We start from the raw sequence: 27,462 nt of genomic DNA on the forward strand, positions 1-27,462 counted from the left end.
GAACAGCCCAGAAGGCAGGTGAGGCTCAGCCACCCCCTTCAGGAAAGGACAGTGCCCTGATTGATGTCAGGCTCCTTGTGTACGGTGTGTAAATAAAGCATGGCTCCCACTACATACATTTTCCAAAGAATACTGTATTTGAGTTTACATTACTACCCTGTTTCCCTGAAAATAAGACATGGCATGATTTTCCAGAATTTTTGAGGATGCAAAATGATTTTTCAGGCTTTTTGAGGATGCTTGAAATATAAGTCCTACTCCAAAATTAAGCCCTGCTAACAGTTAATTAAAAAAGTCAATTTGAATAGTGTAAAGGTAGCTATACATGTAAAAAAGTTAAACCTTTTTGAACAAAAATTAATATAAGACACTGTCTTATTTTCGGGGAAACACGGTAAGTGGCAAGAATGAGTTATTTGTTTCGAGTCGGAGAGAACCGGTGTGCTTAGCATGTCCCCTCCCTTATGTCCATTTACTGACCAGAAATCCATCTGACAATGAATCTTTATTACTATCTTTATAGTTACAGTTATTAGGCATGAGCACCAGCACTCACCCCTCTTTATAGGAGTTTTCCAGGCAGCACCCGCTATCAGAGCCAAGATACACTGGGATCGGAGCAAAAGCTGTTGCTCCGACCCCTGTGTAGTGACCAACGCTTGTAACTGCAGGCTGGGGTTTCATTGAAATCAATGGGAGTGTCTCCTGCAATTACAAGCACCTGCCAGCACACCGGGGTCGGAGCAGCGGCTTCCACTCCGACCCCATTGTATTCCGGCACTAACAGCTGGCACTGCCTGGAAAACCCTTTGATACATTTCCATATCTTGGCACCAATGGTAATGTAACAATATGGTAACAGTATGGTCGCCCGCACTCATGCTTATTAGGTTATGCTGGGATGGAAGCTTTTCCCGGTGTAGTTGCCGTCCACATGTTTAGTACTCCTCATCCTCATATTCATCATGTTGAGGTCGCAGGATGACGCTGTAATAAGTTTTAATGCAGGACAATGCAGTCGGTGGGATGTAGCGTCGGTTGATAAAGTTGTGTTCCAGATGCACAGAGACCAGGTTGGAGTCTTCAGATATTCTAGTATCACAGATTGAATTGAGAGGCACGTACCTACGGATTGTTACAAAAGGAAGAAGTTGTAATGTATGGAAGTCATGTAGTACTGTCCAGATAAAATCAGAGCTACTTATAAAGCGGCTGTACTAAAGAGGTTGTCCACTTGTAAACTATAGGTGGCGTATCCTTAAGATAGGCCATCAATTGTGCATCAGTGAATTGTGTGGCCCTCCTTGATAAGCTGTTCACCAGGCCAGTGGGCTCATGCATTGAGATGATTTCTGCAGGAAGCAGACAGCTCTATTTCCTCCTCAGTGGTCAGGCTTGGTATTACAGAAAAAGTTGCTATAGCAGTGAATTGGAACTTTGCCTGTAATACCAAACTAGGCCACTTCAGAGGAAATGGAGCTGTCTGCTTCCTATAAAAATCAGCTTAGTGCATGAGTGCACCCACTGATTAAAGCAGGTTCTCGGCGGCACACCCCACTGATGTACTATTGGCAAGCTATCCAAAGGATAGACCATGAATAATTTACAAATGGACAACCTCTTTAACCCTGCTGGTCACAAATGGTACTGCAGCTGCATATTTTTTTCTTCAACTACCATTCTTAGGCCTCATGTCCATGGGCAAAAGAAGAATTAAAATCCGCAGCGGATTTTAACTCTTTTCCTGCCCGCGGATCCGCACCCCATAGGGATGCATTGACCACCCGTGGGTAGATAAATACCCGCGGATAGTCAATAAAAGTGATTTTAAAAAAAATGGAGCATGAAAAAATCTGGACCATGCTCCATTTTCGTGCGGGTCTCCCGCGGGGACGGCTCCCGTGGGCTTCTATTGAAGCCTATGGAAGCCGTCTGGATCTGCGGGAGACAAAAATCGGAATTTACTCACCCGCTCCGGTTCTTCCCTTCGCCGCGGCTCCATCTTCTCTCCATAGCGGCCGATCTTTTTTCTTCGGGCCGGCGCATGCGCGGGGCACGTCACCGACGTCATCCTGCGCATCCGCCGGGCCGAAGAAAGAAGATCCGGCCGAGACGCAGAGAAGATGACGCCGCGGCGAAGGGAAGATCCGGAGCGGGCGAGAGGTAAGTTTATTCTTATCTTTATGCCTCATGTCCGTGGGGCAGGAGGGACCCGCTACGGATTCTACATGGAGAATCCATAGCGGGCCTGATTTTCCCCGTGGACATGAGGCCTTAATGTTTACAAATCACCCAAGATACTATAATCACCATAAGGACTCATGCACACAAATGTATTATGGTTCAGTGTGGTAATATGGTAATGGCATCCACAGTTTTATATGAGCTCATACTGTTCAGCCATGTGCCTCAGATCCTGGTATTACTTCTAGGGAAGAATACAGTGCCTCATGGAAACACTAAGAGTGGAGCAACCCTTGCATGGTGGGATGCTCTAATTACCACTCAAGATCTTCTGAAGAAGGAATCCTAGAATTTTGGTCTTGTCAAAGCCCTAAGAAGGATAGGATCTGTAAGAAATAAGACTGGAGTGAGGAAGCAGAAGAACGAGTGGAGCAACCTAGACATGTAGTTGGACCTCAACACGCAGCTTTAGTTGGCGCCGGACCTCTGGTTTCTTGGTTGCACAGCTAAGCAAATAGCTGTACACACCCCAGCATTACTAAAGAAGAGGCCCTTTGCCTCAAAATGTGTCTTGTTACTGGTTTTAATCACAATAAAAGAGATGTTAGGTTGAATCTTCCCGTCTTTGTGCTTCTCTTTAAAATCGGAAGGTTGCACAACCCGTCTTTTTCAGCCTAAATTTCAGTTCATGGACTCACCTAATACTGATATGCAGAGTGTCTATATGTCTGTAATTTAGACCGTTGAGACCCTGTGTGGTGGCCCAGAATTAATGGGGTCCCCTCCAGAATGTTCTATGTCTTGTTTGTGGAGTGCATTAGATTTATGTGTATTGGATGTTTGCAGGACTGAAAGGGTTAATGTCTGGTATGTTCTGTCCTGTCTGGAAAATGTATCATTTTGTATGTATCGTTTGTGAGCAGGTGATGATGCTTGTTATATGCGTTTGCAAGAAGGCAATGCAACAGTAAGTAAGAGAGAGAGAGACTTAGTTGTGGAATATTCCGTCCCGTGTGAAAGGTCCCTCATGTGCCGCTACAGTCCAGGACACATGAGCAGTCCTGGCCAATCAGAGCAGCGTGTAGTGTCTTAGACTACCAATGTACAGCGCACATCAGGTAGTTAGAGAAGAGGAGTAATCGTCTTGTTTTGTCCGGGACTGGAGGGTCCCTTTGACTACATGCATTGCATGTTCTTTACGGCTGTGTTATATGATATTTAGCCCTCGGCTACTATCAGCATGCTGAGTTGTTTGTTTTCTCAGTTGTTTGATAGGACACAGATCTTGCACTGGATACAACGGTATCTACAGCGGACCATTTGGTACTACCCAGAAGATCACAACAAAACAACTCTTGTTTACTGCCTAAAATCCCTTAGGCAACCCAGAACAAAATATTTAGTAAAATTGTATGACATCATATATACGATAGGCGGAAAACTAAAGACATCTGAAGGTGGTTAAACCCTGGATTGCTTAAAAATATAGAATATCTGAAATACAAGAGATTTTCCGGGAATACACATGGTGATGGTCTAGAAAACGGATGTAATGATAATGTGGGGTCATTGATCCGATCCCAGGATACCAACCCCCCACCCCATTAGCAACATAGAGAAAAAAATTCTGATGCTTCTTCTCTACGGCTTCCTTTGATTCCTGTTAATGATGTGATTTTTAATAGGGTCCGAAAAGTGTTATAAACCATTTGCTTGGAGCATTCCACTCGAGGTCATTGTCTTCTGTGAATCATCTTTGATTGCATCCATTCTGTAACTAATAAAGTTCACAGTTGGACATGCAGCTATTCCTCTTCATATAAAAAGGATCTATTGAAATCCTATACACACATGTGCAGAGATAGTAGACAAAGTAGTGATCATGGAACAGACATTTTTCTGGTCTCCAGATAAGGAACCTTCTTGAGGAACACTAAGGTAAGTATCTCCAACAACGTATGGCAGGCAATACATTGACATGCCAAAAGTCATAGGACAGAAACTAATATTGGATGAGAAACCTCTAGCCCAGTGAAATACAGTAACTCAACATGGCATTAGTTTCACAAGTGGACAAAAGACATGGCATCATGGTATTTGTAGGTGCAGGATCTCGGGTGTGAATGGACCTTTGCACCCCATCCAATAAATGTTCGATTAGACTCCTGTCAGGTGAACTTGCAAGCCCCATCATTCGCATGAACTCTCCAGAATGCCCCTTTCTGGATAACTTGGGCCCAATGACAAAGTACATTATCCTGTTGGGAAATTTAATAATTTTGGCGATACATGAAGTCCAAGAGGGGCTACAAATGGTCACCAAGCAGTAAAATGTAGTGGGCACTGCTCAATGATGTGTTTAGGCAGACCAGTGGACCCAACTCATGCTATGAGAACACTCCCTACACCAGTATGTAACCACCATCAGCCTGTACAGTGCCTTGCTGACATCTGGGGTCCATAGCTTCATGTAGTCTGCGCCACACACGAACCTTACTATCAGTCCAATACAATTGGTAACATGACTCATCGGACCATGCCACATGATACCAGTTCTCTAGGTTTGAGTTAGCAACCTTATGAGCCCAGATGAGGAGCGATGTCTGCTGTCATGGTGTTAACAGAGGTACTCGGGTGGGGCATCGGCTCTCATATCCCATGGACGCTAAATAAGGCTGCAATGACCTGTGGGATATGTGTGTGGGGCCTCCTGCATTGGATGTAGATGTGATTTCTGCTGGAGTCATTGGTCTATTTGTGTTTCCACTATGTACATAACACTGTGCATCGAGGAATGTTAAATGCCCACATAATTTCAGAAATTGAATGTCCTATCCGTCTGGCACCCACTATCATGCCTCGTTCAAACTCCGATAATCCACTTTGCCTTGCCATGAGCTTGCTGGCCAGTGTTCAGCCTCACTCACAAGATTACACCTCACAACTTAAGGCCCATTTACACGCAGCAATTATCGCTCAAAATTTGTTGAAACGATGGCTTTTCAGCAATAATTGTTGTGTGAGTGGTACCATCATGCACTTTTCGTATGAACGATGATTTTTAGGTGAGCTTAAAATCCATTGCTCAGACCGCAGGCTGTGTTCTCCATGGGAGCAGGAGATTACATGGTATTCTCCTAGCAGCCTGTAGCTGAACAATAGAGCTAATTGCAGAGCTCAGACCACCTGCTGAGTTCTGCAACATCTCTTGGAGGCTTATTTGCATGCAAATGAAGCTGATAAAGTATTAAGGAGCCCTAATGCAAAATGATCACTCAAAACTGTCAGTTTCTGACACATTTTGTGCGATCATCTTTGCATGTAAATGGACCTTTAGTCCTTGTAAAATAAGTTTTAGGTTTAGTGTGTCTTTCAGCATAATGCTTTGCTCTCAGTCTTGGGTCTAGTTTTACCCCTTACCCCTTCTGCGCATTGGATTGACATGAGCTCGGAGGGATGTTCATAGCTCCACAAAGTTCACACACTTCCCTATTCATGGTCCTCTCAGAATTGAAATCTTCGTCTACTTTGTTGTAAAACTATTTTTTTCTCAAGAGTCTATAGCCTGTTATATACTCCCACTGATATAGGGACACTTAGGCTTTATTCCCACGATCGCATATACGTTGTGTTTTCACGCCCAGGTGCATATAGGGTACCCATGTGAAGCATTGGTTTCCAATGCAGCCATTCACACGGGCGAATATACGGCGCATAAATACACCGGCAGCACGAAAAATAGAACATATATGTGGCCGGCGCATATACGCTCAGCCAAAGCATAGTTCTGGAACTATGTTTCGGCCAATATACGCCGGCGGGTCCTATAGACTCCCATAAGAGCAAGGAAAGAGAAGGGAGAGGGAGGCATTTATGCAGCGTCCAATGCTGCCAAAAGCTTACAGGTGCCTCTATTTAGGCGCTGGAAGGCATCCCGAGGATTTTGGCAGAGCGAGGATTTTCCTGGGGTCGGCGTATTGGTTCGCTAAAAATGATGCTTCCGGTCGTGTACATGAATGAGAAAACGCTGCCCGTGATTGCAGAAAAATGCCCATTCAGGCGCTTATACAGAGCAGGCGCGAAAAAGTAAAAACGCCGTCGCCGTATATGCGCTCGTAGGAAGGAGCCCTTACACAGTGAAATGTCTCCAAAAGACCACTTTAAGAGGTCATTGCTGGCCAACTGCCCAATCGGAAGCTTGCCTTCCTGTTCTAACCACAAGTCCTTCGATGACAACTCTTTGTCGGTTACCACTAGAAGCACGTGACCTATAAAAAATATTGATAAAAACAAGATAATCAGACGTATCTCACCTTATTTTATTAAAGCTGAGACGGAGAACCTGTAAGGACTTCAAATTCAGGATACCACGCGGAATACTCTGAAAGTAGTTGTTATCCAACAAGAGTTCGTTTAGGGATTTGTAGAGGCCAAAAAACGATACGGCATGAACACCATCATCTCGTAGATGATTGTGTGACAGATGAAGAAATTCGAGCCCGGGTTTCATGTGAGCAAATACATAACCGGGAATAAGTTCAATCTGGTTGTGATGTAGAATCAGTTGTTTTATTCCTCTGGGCAAAAATGATGGAACGTGTACCAAACGGTTATTAGACAAATCAAGAGATTCCACATTCCTGGGGAGACAAGAATTGAAGTTTAGCTTGATATCATGTTACTAAGTCAAATGGGGCTCCCCATGACCCAGATGTTGGCACCACCTCTTTATCTTTACCAGACTATCATATGCTATCTGTTATGGCTATTGGCTCCTTTACCTCCTTCTGGCACTGTCAATGGTGTCGTCGTCTCTTGTAGGGCACACGTGCGCAGCCGGCAGGACAGCCTTTTAAGGCCAGCGTATGCAACTATTTTTTTCTACCAACCTTAGTGGTTCCCTATTTTAGGCACCCTTCCGCACTGGAGGGTGCCTGTGCAACTAGTTTCATAAGGTTCTACAAAGGTGTTATAGTTGATTGTCTCTTGGTTTTGATCCATGCCTATTCACCCAGCTTTCGCCAAAAAAATCTATACTCACCTATTCCTCCCCAGGCTGTCTTCTTACCGCTTCTTCTCCTTCACGATCTTCTTCTGGCTTCACCAGTCCCCGGGTCACCTCACCTCCAACCGGCCGGATTCTTGTCTTCCTGTGACAAAGCATACATTGCCGGCATTCTGCTTCCTGCCGATCTGTGTACTGGTCACTAGTGATGTAGCGTTCACTGCCTAGCAGGGAATACTGAGTCCTCGGAAGCCTGCTTTAGTGCGGGGTCTCGCTGCTATACCTTTTATATGAAACACTAGCGGTGAGATATGGCACCTGTGCACTAAAGCAGGCTGCCAAGGATTCAGCATTCCCTGCTAGGCAGTGAACGCTACATCACCAGTGACGGAATACATTGCCCTGCAGGAAGCAGAATGCCTGTGAATGTACATATCGTCATAGGAAGAAAAGGATTCAGTCGGCTGGAGGTGAGGTGACCCGGGTAACTGGAGGAGCCAGGAGAAGATCAGCGAGGAGAAGATGGGGTAGGAAGACTGCCTGGGGAGGAATAGGTAAGTATAGAATTTTTTTCTTAATGACAGAACCCCTTTAAGGGTCCCATAATTCTACATACCTTATAGTTATTACTAAATGTAATATCAATTGTGGGTAACAAAAAAGGCATAGCGATTAGTAGCATTGGCCCAAGCAAGGTAAAGGGTCCTAGGTGTGACTTATAGGCACTGGCATAACTATAGGGGATGCAAAGGATGCAGTTGCACCCGGGCCCAGGAGCCTTAGGGGGCCCATAAGTCCTCTCTTCTCCATATAGGGAGTCCAGTACTATGAATAAAGCATTATAGTTGGGGGCCCTGTTACAGGTTTTGCTTTAGGGCTCAGGAGCTTCAAGTAACGCCTCCGCTTAAAGGCGTTGTCTGGTTACAAACTGACTTTTTAAAATCAGATCCAAATAAGTCAAAACAATGAAACAAATGGTATTTACCCATCCTCATCCCTGGCGATCCAATGCTGCAGCCCTGTAATCCTCCCAGTCTGTATTGACAAAAAAAAGTCTGGTGACCATGGCCTGCCAATCAGAGGCTGCAGTGTCACTGTCTGTTCTCCTGGCTTCAGCGCTCATATCTTGGGTGCCATGATGCCAGGAGTTTGGAACAGTGGTGCTACGGACTCTTAATTGGCAGGCAGCGGTCACCTGACTTTCACTGTCAACACAGACCAGGAGGATTGCGGGCATACAGTGCTGAATCCCTGGGACTGAGAACAGGTAAGGGCCCTTTTACAAAGCATGACAAATCATTCAGACTCCCGCAATCAGCAAGAATATAAACAATTGTCGTTCAATGTAAGAGCATGCACAATAATTTGCTCGTCATTCAGCTTATGCATGCCTAAAAACTGAACGACGGATCGACTTGTGTAAACAGGCAGTAATTCAACTATGAACTACTGCCTGTTTACTGTGAATGGAGACGGGCGGCCAAAACGATCCCACTCCATTTCCATTCACTACGACGATCGTTCCCTTGTACAAGCACAGGAACGATCATCGCTGGGATGGCTGTCGGGCATCTGCGCCAGCCCATGTAGAAGGACCCTTAGTACCATTGATTCATTGTTTTAACCCTTTCCAATCCAATTTGTATCCTGGTTTTCCTAGGGGGCTTACTCTTTTTCTGCCTTTATAGAACGCCGCTATCTGCTGGCTAAAACCAGTACTGCATGAGGTGACACATTGGATAGGCTCCGACAGCAGAGAGGCAGGCAATATACAGTAAGAGAGCCCCCAACAGACGTCTTCCAACATCGGAGCTGTACAGCCTTAAATCATAATGTCTTTAGACGTCAGGCAGTGAATTGGAAAGGGTTAACTCATTTGCAACTAATTTTAAAATGTTATTTTGTAACTGGACAAACCCATTAATATGAAAAATATGCCCATTATTCATGCACTACCCGGTTCCCCTAATGCACTATTCTGGAGAAAAGCCAAAATACTCACATGAGGTGAATCCAAGCCCGAGGGGCAATGCGGTCTTCCTGAAGTCTGTTGTTACTCAGCACGATAGTACTCAGATTGAGAGTTTTGTTGAGTATCCCTTCCGATACGACTTCAATGCGGTTATTGTCTAGATGCAGTTCCTGTGCCAGACAAAATGGTAAATCTGAATATTTGATCTGCGAGGAGACATCTGTCATGTATTAACGGGCCTGTGTTTTCTGGGAGCTGCTGCTAGTATTTAATAGCTACATCTCTTTTGATTAAAGTCAGACATGGAGAAAAAGTACAAATGAGATACACAAATCCACTTAGGATCAGCCTCGTGCGGATGGAAGCGATGCAACTGGGTGGTTCTACCGTCTGTGTTTCTTTTAGAATGAAGATCTCCAGATTCATTGGCAAGATTTATGATGGCCTTTATTTTACAAATGCGGTCTTTCTTCTATAACTCCCCCACATGCAGGAAAAGACCACCTCCACATATGTTAGTTGAGCGTGAACTTGGGTTCATACAAAAAGATATTGTAAAACAGTTCGAATTCATTCCTATTCAGTCCCTGAACAAGGATGCCGTAGAGCCATCCAATGAGATAGGACCTTTGGAGAAAGGAATCCAGCCCCGTTAGGCCGCATCTCTTATTTAAATGGGTCCTGGGAACCTGTGCCAAGATGCCATCTCACCAGAGTGCACAACTTGGTAAAGAGTTGGGGAACCAAGTACCAATAGTTACCCAAGGTGTTAAAGGTATGGGGGAATAAGAGGCTACCCTAAAGGGTTAAAATGATGCTATGGCAGTCGACTGTGAGATGTACCAAAAATTGCACCCAAGTACTGCCATAGTAGGAATGAGCGTATGTCGAGGACAGTCACTGATTGGCTGAGGTTAAAAAAAAGACAATTTCTGCTGCATCATCAGGGGAGGGCGCCAGGCTTGTGGCAAGCGAGGCGAGCGGCTGCTGGACCGCTGCAGAGTTGAGGTGCAATAGGCTGCAGAGAGGAGAGAGGACTGCTGAGAGGACATTGGGGCCACTGAAATGAATACTGGAAACTGTCTGGAGCTACAAGAGGCTAATTTGGTTGACGCGTCTGACAAAAATCCAAGGGAACCACGGTTGAGTTGCATTCTTGGCCCTGGCCAGTAGCAGTGATGACTTCTACGGCGGACTGTAGAAGAGAGAAACTGGAATAAAATGGAAAAAAAGTTCCCGTTGTTTTTATGCATTCATTTCAATGGGGTTTAACCCACTAGGCCGCCTGCAGACGGCCGGGTCAGAATTCTCGCAGCGGGACCCGACCCTGCAGGGACCAGTGCGGGTCTCACCTTCTCCCACGGCTCCGGCTCTGTGATGTGCCGGCTGCCGGCCAGCATGTGCAGAGCAGAGTCGGGGCGCCGGGAGTGACTTTTCTGTGCGGGTCTCGCAGAACATGCCGCGATTTGTTTTCCGCACGTGTTTTCACGCGGACAAATCGCGTCCGTCTGCATAGGATTGCACAAGACCATAAAAATCCTGACTGCGATATTGGCTTTCCGGTGAGACATCATAAGAATGTAGGCTCAGAAAGGATGCTTGTTTTCCTACTGTCCAAAGAAAACAGTAGAGCGCTTTCCCCTGTGAACGAAATAACCCTTTGCTCTGATTTTTGGACGTGGAATACAATTCTTGTGGTTTGTAGACTCCGGCATGACTGTTTGCATTTATGCACACTCATGTACTGTATGTCCACACATAGTTACAGGAATAGACAAGCCAGTTGGCATTGGAGATAATTACCAACCAGAATCATGTGTTGATTACTTTGGCCAAAGCTGAAGAGCCAGTGTTGGCCACAAAGAGACACTCTATAAAGATTTCGGGCTGCTGGTGAACTATATAGATTGTAGGGTAGTTAATCTCGATGTTCTGCAGATGTCTGTATTACGCAATTTCCTCTTAGATGGTTGAAGCTTAATTAGTTTTGATTGTTTTCATCATTTTTTACTACTAAGTCATCACGTGATCGAGGTTTTTGGAAAGTAACGAATTGGTCAGCATTGAATATATAATTCGGCCCAATTAGGACAAAGTTGTTTCAACTGACTTTGGGGGAACTTTATCCTGGAGCCGACCTTCTATCAACTTATTTTAGCCCTTGTAGGTATAATTGTCCATCAACAGTAGAATTGTATTGAGGTATGTTCTTCAGTTGGATGACCTTTAGATTGACTGAGCACATCTTTATGTCTCACCTTGAGATTTAGGTTTAGGAGACTGGATATTGTCAGGTAGACGGAGGTGGATCCGCCTTGCCACATACTGGTTGACTGTGGGCTATCTGAGGTGGCAGCATCTGGGGAACTCCGGTTTTCACACTTAACTTGTCCAAGACATTACTCACACAGATGGTCATGGTTATGTGGCTGCTGACGCTGCACTGGGCTGAGGCGCGGTACCTGAAGGTCTGAACAGGTGTGTTGTCAGAAGACAAGTTGAAGTCAAGGCTGACGGCACAGGTGTCTATTCTAAATGAGGTCCAAGCCAAAGGTCTGGGCAGGCAGTAAATAATAGCAGAGTCCAGAAACATAGAGCCAAAGTCAGGGAGCACAGAAGTTAGAATGGTTAAAAACAGGCACAGGTATAAACCAGAACTATATAGAACTGAAGCTTAATCACAACTGCTATGAGACCAGTTGCTTAGGCACCCTCCATGGGGTAGGTGGGATTAATATAGAAGATGCCAGCTATAGACTGGTGGAGAATGGATTTAGGGAGAGCATGCTGGCCCTTTAAGAGAGGGATGGGAGTGCATGTGAGCCCTATAGGCATAGCCTTGGGAGTAAGCAGAGGCATAGGAGTCTTGTGCACCATGTGACCGATGGTGTTCGAGTGCAACCCCATGAGCAGGTGAGCAGCGGTGATGCACCATGGCAGATAGGTTCAGGTAGTTTAGCCTTGCCTATAATAATGAAATAACGACACCTATAACCACATATACAAAGTCAGAACATAATATTTGGCAAAAATCAACATGAAAATAAGGTAAGGTTTTGAGAAACATATGAGCCATTTGGTCCATATGTTTTTTGTCATGGGCCAAGTTGTTTTGATTACTCCCTCTCTTTCCCTGAATTTGTGACCAGAAGGAACAGATGGGACAATCCGAAATGTAAGAGGGCCATTAAGGTTCAGTTTCTGGTAGGCTCACCCATTTCCAGGGCCTTTTAAGGACATGTACTAAAGCAACCATCCGGTTTCGAGACAAAATTCTGCCCAGGGGCTGGGAGGACCGTATATCGCCTTCAGTTGTTCTTTTCCGTTGCCCCTCTGATCTGCCACTTTCAGGCCCTGTTTTCAACCATTTAACATGGCTTCAGCAATTTTCTAACTCCCTAATGCTCACTGTGCACTGCTCTCTGATTAGCTAGTGCTGATCACGTGAGCAGCTCTGGCCAATCATAGAGCATATATAGTGCATTAGTAGTCTAACGCTACCATGCACTGTGGGAATAAGGTACTCTGATGATTGTGTCGACCATCTTGGACGGACAAAAACAGGATGGCCGACACAATCATCAGACGGACAAAAGAAGAGGAGACTGCTGTTTTGTAGCCTGAAAGAACCCATTGGAAACGATGGGCTTCACATGCATGCGTTTTGTAGCGATAATTTTGTAGCCGGTGTGAATGAGGCCTCTGGTGCAAGAACCGAGTCACAACTGACTCCTAGGGTGATGTCACATTGTGACATTTTCTTGGCAGACTGTTTTTGCGGCGTCAACTTTTATCCCCCAGCAAGCTGGGTACTCATTTTAACAATCTAGCAAGGATGGAAGGCTGAGTCAACCTTGAGCCTGCTACCTGAACCAAGTGGGGATTGAACCCGCAAACTTCCGGTCTGCTGCCCCAACACTCTGCGCCACACAAGCTGAGAACTGGGCTATAAAGTGGGCCTGAAGAATGGTTCCCAGAGATACCGGAGGAGGATTCTGAGAGTGGAAGAGATGGGAAACAAACGAGATGGCTTTGTGTTGATGAGGACACAAAGACAGGAGATCGGAAAGTTCACCTACAACTTGTAAGTAAGGCCGGCCTCAGTAAAGCTGCTAGATATCACTGATAGAGACAGTACATTAGCAGGCCTGCTATGAAAGGGCTAGTATTATGGACACTAACATTGTGCAAGTTTCTGGTGCTCAAATTCAGATTATGGACTGTGGTATTTAAATAGACATTGTACATGTATATGGGAACCAGCAATTCTGGTTATCATGAAAGTGAAGGTGTGAATTGTATTCTATCATCTTCATATCTTTGCCATGGTCTTGTTGGTTATTAAGTGTAATTGACATTTTCATGTGTTACTGTTATTACATATTGTGCATAGAATATAGTTATTCCTACATTTTAGCTACTGGTAGATGGTGTGTAGAAACTTAAAACTGCAACTTCAATAGCTTATCCATCTAGTTACTGTTATTTCTGTGTTAGTAAACACATACTGTTTAGTTTGGTTACTCTGTCTGCTGAATCGTATCCTCAATCATGTGTCGCAAAACCACCACCAGTACATATATAGATATCTTAACCCCTTAGTGACGAAGCCTATTTGCGCCTTAGTGATGGAGCCAAATTTTGGAAATCTGACACGCGTCGTTCAACGTAGCATAACTCAGTAAAGGTTTTACATATCCAAGTGATTCTGACATTGGGTTTTCGCCACATGTTGTGCTTCATTTAGGTGATAAAAATAGTCCGATAGAATTTGTGTATATTTATTTAAAGCGCCAAAATTGGGAAAATCTTGAAAAACATTATCGTTTTTTTTCACATTTTCAATTGCAATATCTCAAATATGTGCAAACATACCGTACAAATTTTGATAAGATATATATATTTCCATCTGTTTACTTTATTCTGGACGCACATTTTAAAAAAAACTTTCATTTTTTTAACCATTTTGGAGATGTACAAATTTAACATTGATTACATTGAATTATCAACATTTTGAGGAACACTTTGTTCTCCGGCAAGAAGCCAAGATTGCAAAAGCTCATAGGTGTCAGAATGATAGAAACCCCCACAAATGACGCCATTTTAAAAACTACACCCCTTAATGTATTCACTGAAGGGGGTCAGGAGTATTTTTACCCCACAGTTTTTATTCAGGAATTAATTCAATTTAGAGGATGAAAAATACAATTTCAGAATTTTGCAAAGATGTTTTTTTAAAGGTAGGTTTTTTTCTATAATGCACATGAAAATGAGGATTTACACCCCAAAATGGAACCCCCTGTTTGTCCTGTGTTAAGAAACATACCCATTGTGGCCCTAATATTATGTCTGTATGCACAACAGGCCCAAACCAAAAGAAGCAGCCGGTGGCTTTTAGATCAGACATTTTGCTTGAAGGCATTTTAGACCCCATTGCACACTTGTAGAGCCCTTGAGCAGCCAAAATGATAGAGAACCACCACAAATGACGCAATTTTCAAAACTAGACCCTTTTTAATTAATGTAGGGCTCTACTGAATATTTAGACCCCACAGTTTTTGAATGAATCTAAGCAAAGCAAAAGGAAAAAAATTACAATTTTCATTTCTTTCGCAATTGTGTCAATTTAAAAACTGTATTTTTGTACCGCATACATAGGAATGAAGACTTTCACCCCAAAATGGATATGCCAGCTTGTCCCGCGTTCAGAGACATACATACCCATTATACCAGAGGCGTAACTTGAAGCTCCCGGGCCCCGATGCAAAACTTGTAACAGGGCCCCCAACTATAATGCTTTATTCATAGTACTGGGCTCCCTATATGGAGAAGAGAGGCCTTATGGGCCCCTGAGGCTCCTGGGCCCGGGTGCAACCGCATCCCCTGCATCCTCTATAGTTACGCCCCTGCATTCTATTAATCTACTTACTGGACACATGGATAGGCCTATAATGGAGGGAACAACTGAATAAATTCCAGGCCCCATTGCTGACTTGTGCAGAAAACGAATTGACTCCCTAAAAATAATCCTTCCCCCCTTCGTGCCTTTTTTGGCATTCCCTAAATCTTGGATAAAAGTAATAATGTAAACTGTGTGGTATGTCCGAAGACAGGGGTAATTACAGGGGCTGGTTGGGATAGGTACATGGGGCAATAAAACCAGGTATCCCCCCTCCTCCCATGCTTTTCTGGGGGGTATTTCTTGAGCTCAGCATCAGGGATGGGTTGTAAAAAGTGGCGCTCTATGAGGCTTCATGAGCTTGCGGAGATGCAGCGGTCTTACACAGAAGGCGCTCAACAAGCTGCTCCTGGAACCGCAGGAAGGCGAGTATTCCCGGGGCTTGTAAATTACGTATTACAGGTATCGTGTGTACAGCCATGTAATGTACTGCGCATAACTGCGTACTCACAAAGCCGGTCATGCGCAGTACACCTTTTTTTGTTTGTATCTCCTGCGCCGTCTCTTAGCGGTGACACAGGTACCCGCAGTCCATATACAATGTAGTTAAGTATGGGCTCTATGTAGTGGATATCCGCAGTAAAACAGAACCTGCTGCATTCATTTTCTGCTAGTGGATTACGTAATTCCAACCCGCTATAGTAATCAGAATTGTGTAATCCAATGCATTTGATTGATCCGCAAATTACCGCAGATCAAATGCATGTGGAATCCGTAATTCCTATCCGGTCGTGTGAGACTGGCCTAAGGTAGATCGCTACCTTTTTATCATGTGACCGGGGACTGCTCAACGAGGCCATCCGTCACTGCTCCAGTCTCTCAGCTACCTTTGGTAGCCGGTACTAGGGAGATTTTAAATTTCCCAGGTCCTCCTCAGCTCCTGCGCATGTGTCTGGCATTTTGCCAACAGGCGCATGCGCAGAATCTGGTTAAGGTCCGGGGAGGAGGATTGCGTTGGGGTTCAAATGTGAAGGCCTCCGGTAAAAAGTTTCATCTCCTCTCACCAATCACATCTTTACCTTCAGGAGCCAGGAGATTTCAAATTTTCAGGAGGCAATCCAGGCCTCCTGCACATGTGCGTGACATTATACGTCTGGCGCGCATCTGCAGAAGAGCAGTGTTAGGTCCTAGAAGACCAGATCACTGCAGTACATCACGGAGGACAGGGGTGAGTACTCTTAGCCGCCCCCATGGATCTGATTCATGAGGGCAGCTGAATCTTTACATTTTTATTGACTTTATTGCAATCGGCACTATCCATTGAATAGCGCCGATCGCATTACCGGGGGAAGGGGGGCTCCCCGCAACCCCCCCATGACAGCTCCATGTTGTCGGCTACCTCCGGTAACCGACAGCATGTAGCTGTATTGTCCACAGCCCACATGGCTTTAATCCTCAGGGGATGCATGTTTTTACGTCCCTGAGGATTAAAGCCCACTTAGCCAGGATGTAAAAAGGCAACAGGGCCGTCACTAAGGGATTAATATATACTGAATATATAAACAGTATATAGTAAGGTTCTAAGCTTAGTCTAGTTGTGCCTACAGGTAGGCAGAATGTTATCTTTTGAATGTATGTCTTTGTGAGGTTTGGATCTCTGTATCAGAAAACAGAAGTGCCAACCACTCTTAAAATAGTATTAAAAAATTCTAACCTATTTAGTTAAAAAATGGCGGACATTCACTTTAAAGTTTACCTAAATTTTCAAAGAATTTTCCTAAGCATCCCAGGTCTTCATTGGCCGCAGATGTTTGCACTCAGTTTGAGCTCTAACAATTCAGTTTTCTCTGTAATTTTCCGTATTTTTGCTGCCCTGCTGTTTGCAATCAAATATCAAGCGGGCCATATGACCTAAGCCATCCATTCTGCCAGTACTGTACTTGCCAGGACTTCCTCTCACATGCTTCCCATGCTGCCTTGCATAGCCCTGCTACAATTAGCTATAATGTATCTTTTGAATGACCGCCCCTCTGTTGCATGTAGTAACTAGCAGTGTCCCCATGTCCCTATTACTAGAGAACCCAAATGCAAAACAGGCAGTGGATTGTAAAGGTGCAGGAAGGTAGCCCCCTAGTGGCAGCCACTTGAAATTTGATTTTCAGTAGTAAAAATTAGGGAAAAAATGAATGTACTGTACGTATATTACAAGACTGATGATACACATAGGCTGCTAGAAGAGCAGAAGTTGTCTGAAAAGTTAGTGTTCATTTAAGGCTTCTAATTACAGCATCATGTAAGTGTGATATATAATAACAATGGTGGACAATCCCACTAACATACAACCCTCAGAGTCACTGTCACTCTCTGAAATCATTCCAGAGACATGTGGTGGGATCATCAGCCTTTTCTTAGTACAGATTAAAAATTCATAGGCTAAAAGTATACACAGGATAAAGACATTGTGTGAGTCACGGAGCGAGATCCTACCCACAGCCATTATTACAGTAGAAGTCATAATGATTATGTGTATAAGTGAGTGACATGCCCCGCATTTATCCAGACTATGAATATGTACTCTGTATAGGTATCATGTCATGAGAAGTGGTGGGCGGCGGATACAATGGCCTAAGCGTTTACATGTACTGGGCTTAGGGTTATGTATCTGCAATGTGGTATAGAGGATAGATAGATAGGAGATAGATAGATAGATAGATAGATAGATAGATAGATAGATAGATAGATAGATAGATAGATAGATAGATATGAGATAGATAGATAGATAGATAGATAGATAGATAGATAGATAGATAGATATGGGATAGATAGATAGATAGATAGATAGATAGATAGATAGATATGAGATAGATAGATAGATATGAGATAGATAGATAGATAGATAGATAGATAGATAGATAGATAGATAGACAGATATGAGATAGATAGGTAGGTAGATAGATAGATCGATAGGAGAGATAGATAGATAGATATGAGATGGATAGATAGATAGATATGAGATGGATAGATAGATAGATAGATGATAGATATGAGATGGATAGATAGATAGATAGATAGATAGATAGATATGAGATGGATAGATAGATATGAGATAGATAGATAGATAGATAGATAGATAGATAGATAGATAGATAGATAGATAGATAGGAGATAGATAGATAGATATGGGATAGATAGATAGATATGGGATAGATAGATAGATAGATATGAGATAGATAGATAGATAGTTGAGCGAACATACTCTGCCGAGCTTAATGCTCGTTCGTGTATTACCATACTCGATTGGTGCTCGTTACTCGAATGAGCATCAAGACGTGTTCGACCCTGCCACAGTTTTTGGTCCCTCCCCGCTGCGACGCAGTGCGTGCGTCAACGGCAAATTTTTGAGCTGGCAGGAAAGGAGAGAGGGAGAGAGGGAGAGAGAGCTCAGGATCCGGCGTCCCACATACAAAAATGCTCGAGTCTCCTATTGTAGCCAATGGGGTTCATTACTTGAGTAGAGCTCTCGAATTTTCCGAAAAGCTTGACTCGAATAACGCGGACCCGAGCATTTGGGTGCTCGCTCATCTCTAATAGATAGATAGGAGATAGACAGATATGAGAAAGATAGATATGAGATAGATAGATAGATAGATAGATATGAGATAGATAGATATGAGATAGATAGATATATGATAAAGATAGATATGAGAAAGATAAATATGAGATAGATAGATCTAAGATAGATATGAGATAGATATGATAGATAGATAGATAGATAGATAGATAGATAGATAGATAGATAGATAGATAGGAGATACATAGATAGATATGAGATAGATAGAAGATAGATTTGAGATAGATAGATAGATAGATAGATAGATAGATATGTGATAGACAGATATGAGACAGATAGATATGACATAGATAGATATCAGATAGAGAGATCGATACATAGATGCTTAGATAGATATGAGACAGATAGATATTAGATAGATATACAGATAGATATTTGGCCCTGCCAACTTTTTGAAAAGTGCCATAGCCCAGTGTAAAAGCCCCAAAAGTCACTATATTGGTGTGTGTGCCAATATTACGACTTTTTTTTGCCTGAAAACTGGCATACAGAGCATAAGACATCCGCCTCTGTGCTATGGAATTCTCAGTTAATAGAGATGTGTCTCCTTTTAATGACCCCCTTTTAATAACCAACGTCGTCTACAAAGAACATCTGTTGCTCTGGAAGACTGAGCAGGTCTTTGAATGCTGTGTAATACCTAATTTGCCCAGTGGTGGTGCTGTATATTAAACACTCACTGCCAAAGTCACCAATAGATTACAGCTTATCACTCCAGTGCCATCAGCTGCTAGTACCCCCAGCATTTAGATGAAATCTGCAAAGGAACCAGACAGTAGGCCGGGCTCAGGCGGCCGTAATTCACTGCGTGCAGTGCACGAGCCAGCGCGCAGCAAGTATGCAATGACATTGCGTACTTACTGCGTGCCGCCAACCGCTACGCTCTATCTTGGCGTGTATACGCGCGTTATACGCACCAAGACTGAACATGCTGCGATCTTTGTGTGAGTGGCAAAGTAGGAGCCTACGGCAGATTGTATAGCGTGTTACATGCACAAAACCTGCGTGTGTAATACACTGTCACCACCGGCTTGTGTGAGCCCAGTCTAAGGCTGCGTTCACACATTGCGTTTCTGTTGCGGTTTTAATTGTACATGAGAGTCTGTTAGAGATTTTGTATTGTGGCCCAGGACCTTTGAAGGAGGGAGGTCAGAGTTAGTTGTTGAAGAAACCCTAAGCTCCAGAGGGGTTGTGGTGGCCCGAAGGAGGACCAGCAAAGCTGGAAGGATGGAGGGCTGAGTCAACCTTGAGCCTGCTACCTGAACCATGTGGGGATTGAACTCTGAGTCATGAGCGAGACTGTATACTGATGCGTTAACACTGTGTGCCACACGGGGCCCCCGTGGACACTTACACGGTATGCCTCTGGCTCTATGTATAGCATGACCCATGTCATGTGGTCGCGATGGGATTGGCCGTATAGTCGTATCATTAAAAGTCAAGAAGACCTCTGTGAATGTTTCATCTGTCCAGACAACTTTACAGCTCATATGCTCAAACAGTCAAAACCTATTTTCACACCACTGTTATTTGACTTACTGGAAGGTTGAGATTCAACAAGTAATGTTCCAAGAAAACCTAAACTACTCTTAAGAAAATCCAACCCCGGCCATTGGTATGAATCAAGGGAAAACAAAAAGTGAGGGCCAAAGAAGGAAGCAGCCACGTAATTTACCCCATTCTGGCTAGATCCCTTGACAAACATCGAGCAGCCAGGTGGAGCGTTTGCTCAGACTGAGGTTAGGGGGAGCAACGATGAGACAACTTGCACTTTCCATGCTATATTGCTTCAAAGTCTCTATACAAATAGCAAATCTGTGAAAGAGCCCCCTGTGCTAGAGTAAGGAAACTAAGGAAATCTGAAAACCAAGAATATCTGCAGGTTTTAGGCCTAGACAGCTGTTCTGCATAATTATTGTTCCACTACTGGAAGGCGGTTGCGATTGTAGAGGATGTTCTTAAAGGAGTTGTCCAGCTTCATGGTCTACCTTCGCAATAGGTTATCAATAGTAGAACTGAAGGGTTCATCACCCCTGCCGATCAGCTGTTTGCCAGGCTGGTGCTCTCATGCTCTAAATTGATTTCTGCAGGAAGCAAACAGCTCTGTTCCTATCGTAGTGGCCGAGCTTGGTATTGCAGACACAGCTGCCCCTGAAATAAATGGAAACTTGGCCTGCAATACCAAGCCTGGCCACTGCAGTAGGAACTGAACTGTCCACTTCCTGCAGAAATGAGCTCAAGGCACGCGAGTACAGACTGAGAAAATAGATGGGAAGTGAAATATATCAGATTATCAGGCTTGCTGGATTATCAAATGCCAAGTTAAAAGAATTTGAAAAATTGTCCTGTTGTAAAATTTTATAATATAGATCTAAATCTGTGAAAACATTAAAACCTGCCGCACTTATTCATCCTTCTTAACCCCTAGCAATCCAGTACTGCATTCCCGCAAATCTTTGTTTTGATACATATGTCACCTGACAACTGCAGCCAATCAGAAGCCAAAGTGTGTCTGCTGCTGTCCTACTGGCATCATGGCCCCCAGCATCTGAATGGTGATGCCAGGAGAACAGCACAAGACCATTGCAGCCTCTGATTGGCCACAGTGGTCAAGTGGTAGTTGTCCCAAAACAGACATTGGAAAGACTGTGGGGCTGCCATGCTGGATTGCCGTGGGTGAGGATGAGTAAGTACTGCTGGTTCTATTGTTTTACCAAATTTGGATCTATTTTAAAAGATGGTTAACACTGGGGCAGCCCCTTTAAATTAATTTAACCTGGCAATCAATAATCCAGAAAGTCTGATAATCTGCTATATTTCAGTTCCCATTATTGCCAAATCAAAGGAGTTCTGCTGAATACACATTGGTATATTTTAAAATCTATAGATGAAATTTACGAATTTGTTATGAAGGATCTAATGATTACGGAAATGGTGCCCTACAGTAACTCCACATGCTTCTGATTTCAAGTGGGGTTCAATTAAAGAAAAACTGTGCTATATTCTATTGGATGCCATATTAGGAAGGTATTCAAGCAGGAGAGAAGAGCACCCTAATACAATGCCATGCCTAGATACCATATGGAAGTACATGAAGTTCTACATGTGGCACCAAGCGTCTTAACACACACATGATACAGCCTTGATGCATCTCATAACATGTGCTGAGTCCTGAAAATAATCTACATTCTACTCAAATCTCTTAATAGTTACCACTACACACTTAGAACCAAGGTACTGCATGGCCAAGGCACTGATCCACTAATATCTCATGAAAGTTACCCCTATACAAGGTACTTAGCCAAGGTACTGATCCAATGGTGCCCTGATAGTTACCCATACACACCTAAGCAAATGATCTTTCCTTGCCAAGGCACTGATGGCCCCTGGCAGTAACCCATACACAGCTAGACTAGAGTTGAGTGAACGTACTCTGCCGAGCTTGATGTTCGTTTGAGCATTGGCATGCTCGATGGTGCTCGTTACTTGAATGAGCATCACACTGTGTTCGACTCCGTCTCAGTTTTTTGGCTCCTCCCCGCTGTGACATGCCTGTTTTGGCCCCTCCCCGCCGCAGGGTGCGTCAACGGCAAATTTTTGGGCTGGCAGGCAGAGAGAGAGAGAGAGAAAGCTCGGGACCCGGCGGCCCACATACAAAAATGCTTGAGTCTCCCATTGTAGTCAATGGGGTTCGCTACTCGAGTAGAGCTCTCGAATTTTACGAAAAGCTCGACTCGAATAACGAAGACCCGAGCATTTGGGTGCTCGCTCATCTCTTATCTAGACCAAAGCTATTCTTTGCAAACCTCTGATCCACTGATACCCCCCTATACACCTAGACCAAACATCTTCCATTGCTAAGGACAATGATCCATGATATACCTAGTAGTTACCCCTTACACACCTAAACCAAAGGTCTTCCATTGCTAAGGTCAATGATCTACTTGTTCCACCACCACTGGAGAATTCCTCATTTGAGAGCTTTAGTGGAAAATCACTAATTAGTCATTCATTCTAGCCAAATCCATTCACTTTATCTGTGAGAGGAGTATTCCAGTGGATTTATCCATGTGGTAAGGAGGAGTGATAGAATTCAGCTTTTTCAGCATGCATTTCCATCAGTCTATGAAACTTCCTCCTCATCACACTTCCAGAAATGAGAATTAGAAAATGGTGTCACCCCCCAGACACTTCTCCATGCTTGCTCTCTTTTGATGTTCCCCACCTGGGACAGGGTTTTCCCTCCCACCACCTGTGACCACCACAAGTCTCTTTCTCTCATGTGCTCCTGAGCACTCACATCCCAGGTACACAAGAGGCGCTGTCCTATCTCTTCCATTCCATTTTTGGATTCCTCCTCACACTTGTGCTGGTGATGGGGTGGAGGACTGTAGTATACAGGTTCTAGGAATTCATGAGGGTCCCATCATTAGAACCCCTACTGATTTAGGGTTTCCTAAAAATAGCATTTAGGGTATAAGAATTTGATATATTATAAATATTTCTGACCACTGGGTCCTCCATCAATCCTGAAAACGAGAGTACCCACTTCCTATTCTCCTGACTGGTCACACTTCACTGAACTCTACTGGAGATACCCAAAAAGCAGTTATACAGTCACCTTAAGGAGGATTCTGGATAGAAATAACTATATTGTCCTCATTCTTAAGACATAGCAGTGATCTTATCCCTTGCCAATCTCCCTCGAATTCTATTAAAGATATAGAAAAATCTAGAAAGTGCTTTTGATGGTGACCTCAGTGAGAGAGTAAGTAGGTTACCTCTATCCTTAATTGCTTTAAGTGGGTTTCAGTATCTTTGGTAGCCTAATACGCTTCCTTTTGCCAATTCTTGGCCCGATGTAATGAGCACAGATCGAAAAATCATGGTAATCGGCTCTCATTTAGATTTCTTCTACATGGACCGAGAATTGTTGGTAACGGGATGAATGATCATTACTAGTCCATTCCCATAGAGCTGGCTATACATCTCCCCATTCACATGGGAAGATGTACCTCAGACTAGTGAGCATGCAAAAAAGCCATGGACGGCCCCTTAACAAGTACTGATGGTAGGCCTTCCATGACCTAAAGGTATATGTAAAAGGTCGCTGAGACTTAAATGCATGGAAAGAAAAATACAAGTTATTTTACAGTTTTTCTGTATAACCTTTACAGTTTTTGTTCGACTCACTAGAAGTAAGGTTGGAGTACCTGAATGGTGGCCGGGAGTCCTGATGGTATAGCACGGAACTGATTGCGGTTAAGACGTAAATATATCAGCTTCTTTAATGGCTTAAAAGTTAAAGGGTTAACGTTTCCATCATGAAACCCATTACCCTCCATTTCAAGAGTAAGCAAAGATCCCAGACCTAGAGGAAGAACAAATAAATCATCAGCACACCTTTCAGTTCTGAAAAAAAGTAATTTTCATGATGTTTTTGTAATTTTTCTTTCTTTAATTCACTGATTTTCCGGTAATTATACTGTATCAGCAATTTAAAATGTAAGTTTCCACTTTTGGACTACCAACAAGCAGCATACCTCCGTTGCAATGTCTCTTGGTATGACGCATTACCAATACGTCACATGCCCTATGTGAACCACCCCCAAATACAGGGGGTATGTGGGGATTAAAATGGTAGATGAAGAACTGGTAGTTGGAAGTTACCACACTCATGGAGACTGCATTCCCCTCCAATATTTGTAGATCTCAATCACCATGCTCTCTTCTCATGACTCAGATGGTTTGCCCCTCTGGACCTGTCTGGATTCCTAATTCCATGTTTAGGTTCCACAACTTGTATCCAGAAAATCAATTACAAGATAAGAAAAACACTTTGAATGGCTTGTCTTAGGATAGACATTGATAGCATATCGGAAGGATGTTGTGCTACCAATGTTCAATCCAGTCCTAATGTTGTGATCCCTACTGATCATAAGTGGCAATGACACTGGTAAAATACTGTGCCACTTATCTCTTGTCCTTTTTTTTTTGCCTGATTGATCCATTATAGTCAGTGGCCAACCATGCAGTCACCCGGAAAAAGCAAAGCAGAACAAGCAAAGTCACAGGGCACTTTTCTAACACAGATGACACTTAATTCTAGCGCCCATGAGTAGGGCAAGTCATTTGAATCTCGTTGATCAGACAGGTCTATGTCAATGTTTACCTTAAGATAACCCCTTTAAGTCCCAGGGCTAGCAGAATCTAAACCGTAGGCAAAGCATAGGAATATGGGGTCCTATGGGAGAACTGTAAGTTTTCGTTTTCTAGACATCATGGAACTAGACCTTTTAGATAGTGAGTCAAATGATGATTAATGTGACCGATCCACAACGTGGATCTGCCGCTATAATCTGCAACAGAAATCCAAGCTTGGGCCGTGGCGTTCTGCTGTGGATTTGCATGCAGATCCACATGTTGATTTAGTCCTAGCCAATGGCGCAAATCCACACGTGGCCTCCTGACATGGTTTCTGCACGAAAACCATATGTCGTATATACTTGAGTATTAGCCAACCCGAGTATAAGCCGAGGCACGTAATTTTACCATAAAAATCTGGGAAAATTAGGTGCATCAAGAATAAGCCTAGGGTGGGAAATGCATGGTCCGTGCACTATAGCTTTCAATGGGGCTACGGCTGCTGACTGTGGCCCCATTGAAAGCAATGATCTGCCGGCAACCCCTGCAGTGATTTTCAGGAAAGGGCTTTAAATATAATCCCTTTCCTGAAAATCATCTGTAGCAGGTGTAAAAATAAATAAATAAATAAATAAATAAATATACATATATATTATATGTACTCACCTGTCCGCTGCTGTGGGGCTCAGGCACGTCTAGCTGCTTGGGTCCCGTCACTGTAATGAAGTTCTTTCAGCAGGTGGGAATTAAAAATCCCCGCCTGCTGAAAGGGCTGCATCTGATTGAATTCACTGAATGGCTGAGTGCTGCCTGTGATTGGCTGAGTGCTCAGCCAATTAGACGCAGCCCTTTCAGCAGGCGGGGATTTTAAATCCCTGCCTACTAAAAGAACTTCATTACAGTGCCAGGATGACAAGCGGCTAGACGCGCCGAGCCCCCGGCAGCAGTGCACAAGTGAAAGCAATGGGAGAAACTCGCAACTCTAGTATAAGCTGAGGGGGGCTTTTTCAGCAAAAAAAAATGTGCAGATTCCCATTCGTAGCAGAATCCACGTCTACATCCATGTGAGCAGGACCTAAAATAAAATCTACTTTTGGGTTTCAGTAAATCATAACCAATGTGGCCTCTTCATCATGTTGTGTATACACTATATTCAGCCTCAGTATTAGTCAGCCCCAAACAAGTCATGGCTGGGCCTTGCTTCAGAAGTGGTGCCAGGAGACACGAAGCATATGTTAGAACAATACGAGGATGCGCCGCGCTCTGCAATATACGCTGTAATGTTTTCTGTTTACAAAGCGAATTTCATCATAAAGGATCTGCACAGTGTAAAAGCGGCAATAAACTCTCTCCTGGAGCATCTTCAAAAAGTCTGCAACTTGAGAAGCACACATTGTCACATGAGCGCATGATAAATTGCCGTGATATCTAACAAATGTGTTGCAAACCTCAAAGTGCATTGCACAATCACGCTAACGACTTGGGGAGATAATGGCTTCAGAAAGCCTCAAAAACAACAGAAATTATTAAACAAATGTGACATTAGATTTTTACTTGTGATCCAACATTTACTAGAAAAACAGGAAAGCATTTCCATTAAAAATGAAATGTTTACTCCACCCAGAACTAGAAAGTCAGTGTTGCATACAGTTAGTCCTGACGGGGACATGGAGTACACAATGAGCCCGGTAGACTGGCGGCATGCGGTGGATTTTACAACGTGAACTTGGGCCATGTTCCATTGTCCTCCTATGACTAAAAATGACATAATGTAGAATAGAGAACCGTATGGAGTGTCACATGGGGCATTCCAAGATAAAAATGGGTTACCTCCTACAATTTTTGATGTCAATTCGAGAACTTTTTGGAGACGAACATTCATCCCTGTAACAAAACCAATCTTATGAAATAAGATGGCACAGATAAAACCACACTCATCCATTGGGACTGTTCTTGGCATCATTCCATCAAGGTGGTTTCTCTACTCCATTCATCTTGCTAGGCTATTGCCTGCAGCTTTATCCACATGGGAAGGCATTGGGTGGATGCCAAAATATATTGTGTTGACCAATGTTGATTCAATAAATATTATCTCTCTATTTTACGGTGGTCGTGGTCTTGCATCTTCTGGAGAGCATCCAACTATTGCCTATCTGTTTTCCATGCAGCCAAGATAAGACCTGCACTCTCCCGCAGCTACAGCCCCTGACATCAGGGATTACATTTATCAGAGTACATTAGCATATATAGACTACCCATAACAATATTAATCCAAACACGCATAATCCCACTGAGAAGGTTTGGCAGTAGGGAAGAAATGGTCCACCTGAGTACCATAGGATTCTATTGTGGGACTGGTCTTGACTCAACAATGAGGTCAATGTCGGATAGGGGTGTCTAGGGCAGTAAAATTCATTCTGAGGGTCCATTGTACAGCTATATATAAAAATTATGGTTTTAGCAGTTACCAAGTTCTACATGCATGTGAATGCAAGGGTGTAGCTATATGGGGTGCATAAGTAGTAGTCACTACCAGGCCCTGGAGCCTTAGGGAGCCCAAAGGCCCCCTATCATATAAGAAAAAAACAGTATTATAAATGCCACATGGATGGTTGAGGGGCCGTGTT

General features: G+C 43.6%; 1 protein-coding gene across 1 annotated transcript in view; it reads right to left on the reverse strand.

Annotated features, from left to right (window-relative positions):
• Positions 1-492: 492 nt before the first annotated feature.
• LOC136580260 (extracellular matrix protein 2-like) overlaps positions 493-27,462 on the reverse strand; it is a 59,943-nt gene continuing 32,973 nt past the window's right edge. Inside the window, exons 7-10 of the mRNA XM_066580675.1 lie at positions 23,905-24,062; positions 9,192-9,331; positions 6,498-6,824; positions 493-1,125 (exon numbers count right to left, since the gene is read on the reverse strand). Of these exons, the coding sequence (XP_066436772.1) occupies positions 939-1,125; positions 6,498-6,824; positions 9,192-9,331; positions 23,905-24,062 (812 nt within the window). The 3' untranslated portion in view covers positions 493-938. The remainder of the gene's footprint in view (positions 1,126-6,497; positions 6,825-9,191; positions 9,332-23,904; positions 24,063-27,462) is intronic.

The sequence above is a fragment of the Eleutherodactylus coqui genome, chromosome 10 (genome assembly GCF_035609145.1).
Source record: "Eleutherodactylus coqui strain aEleCoq1 chromosome 10, aEleCoq1.hap1, whole genome shotgun sequence".
In the NCBI taxonomy this organism is placed as follows: domain Eukaryota; kingdom Metazoa; phylum Chordata; class Amphibia; order Anura; family Eleutherodactylidae; genus Eleutherodactylus; species Eleutherodactylus coqui.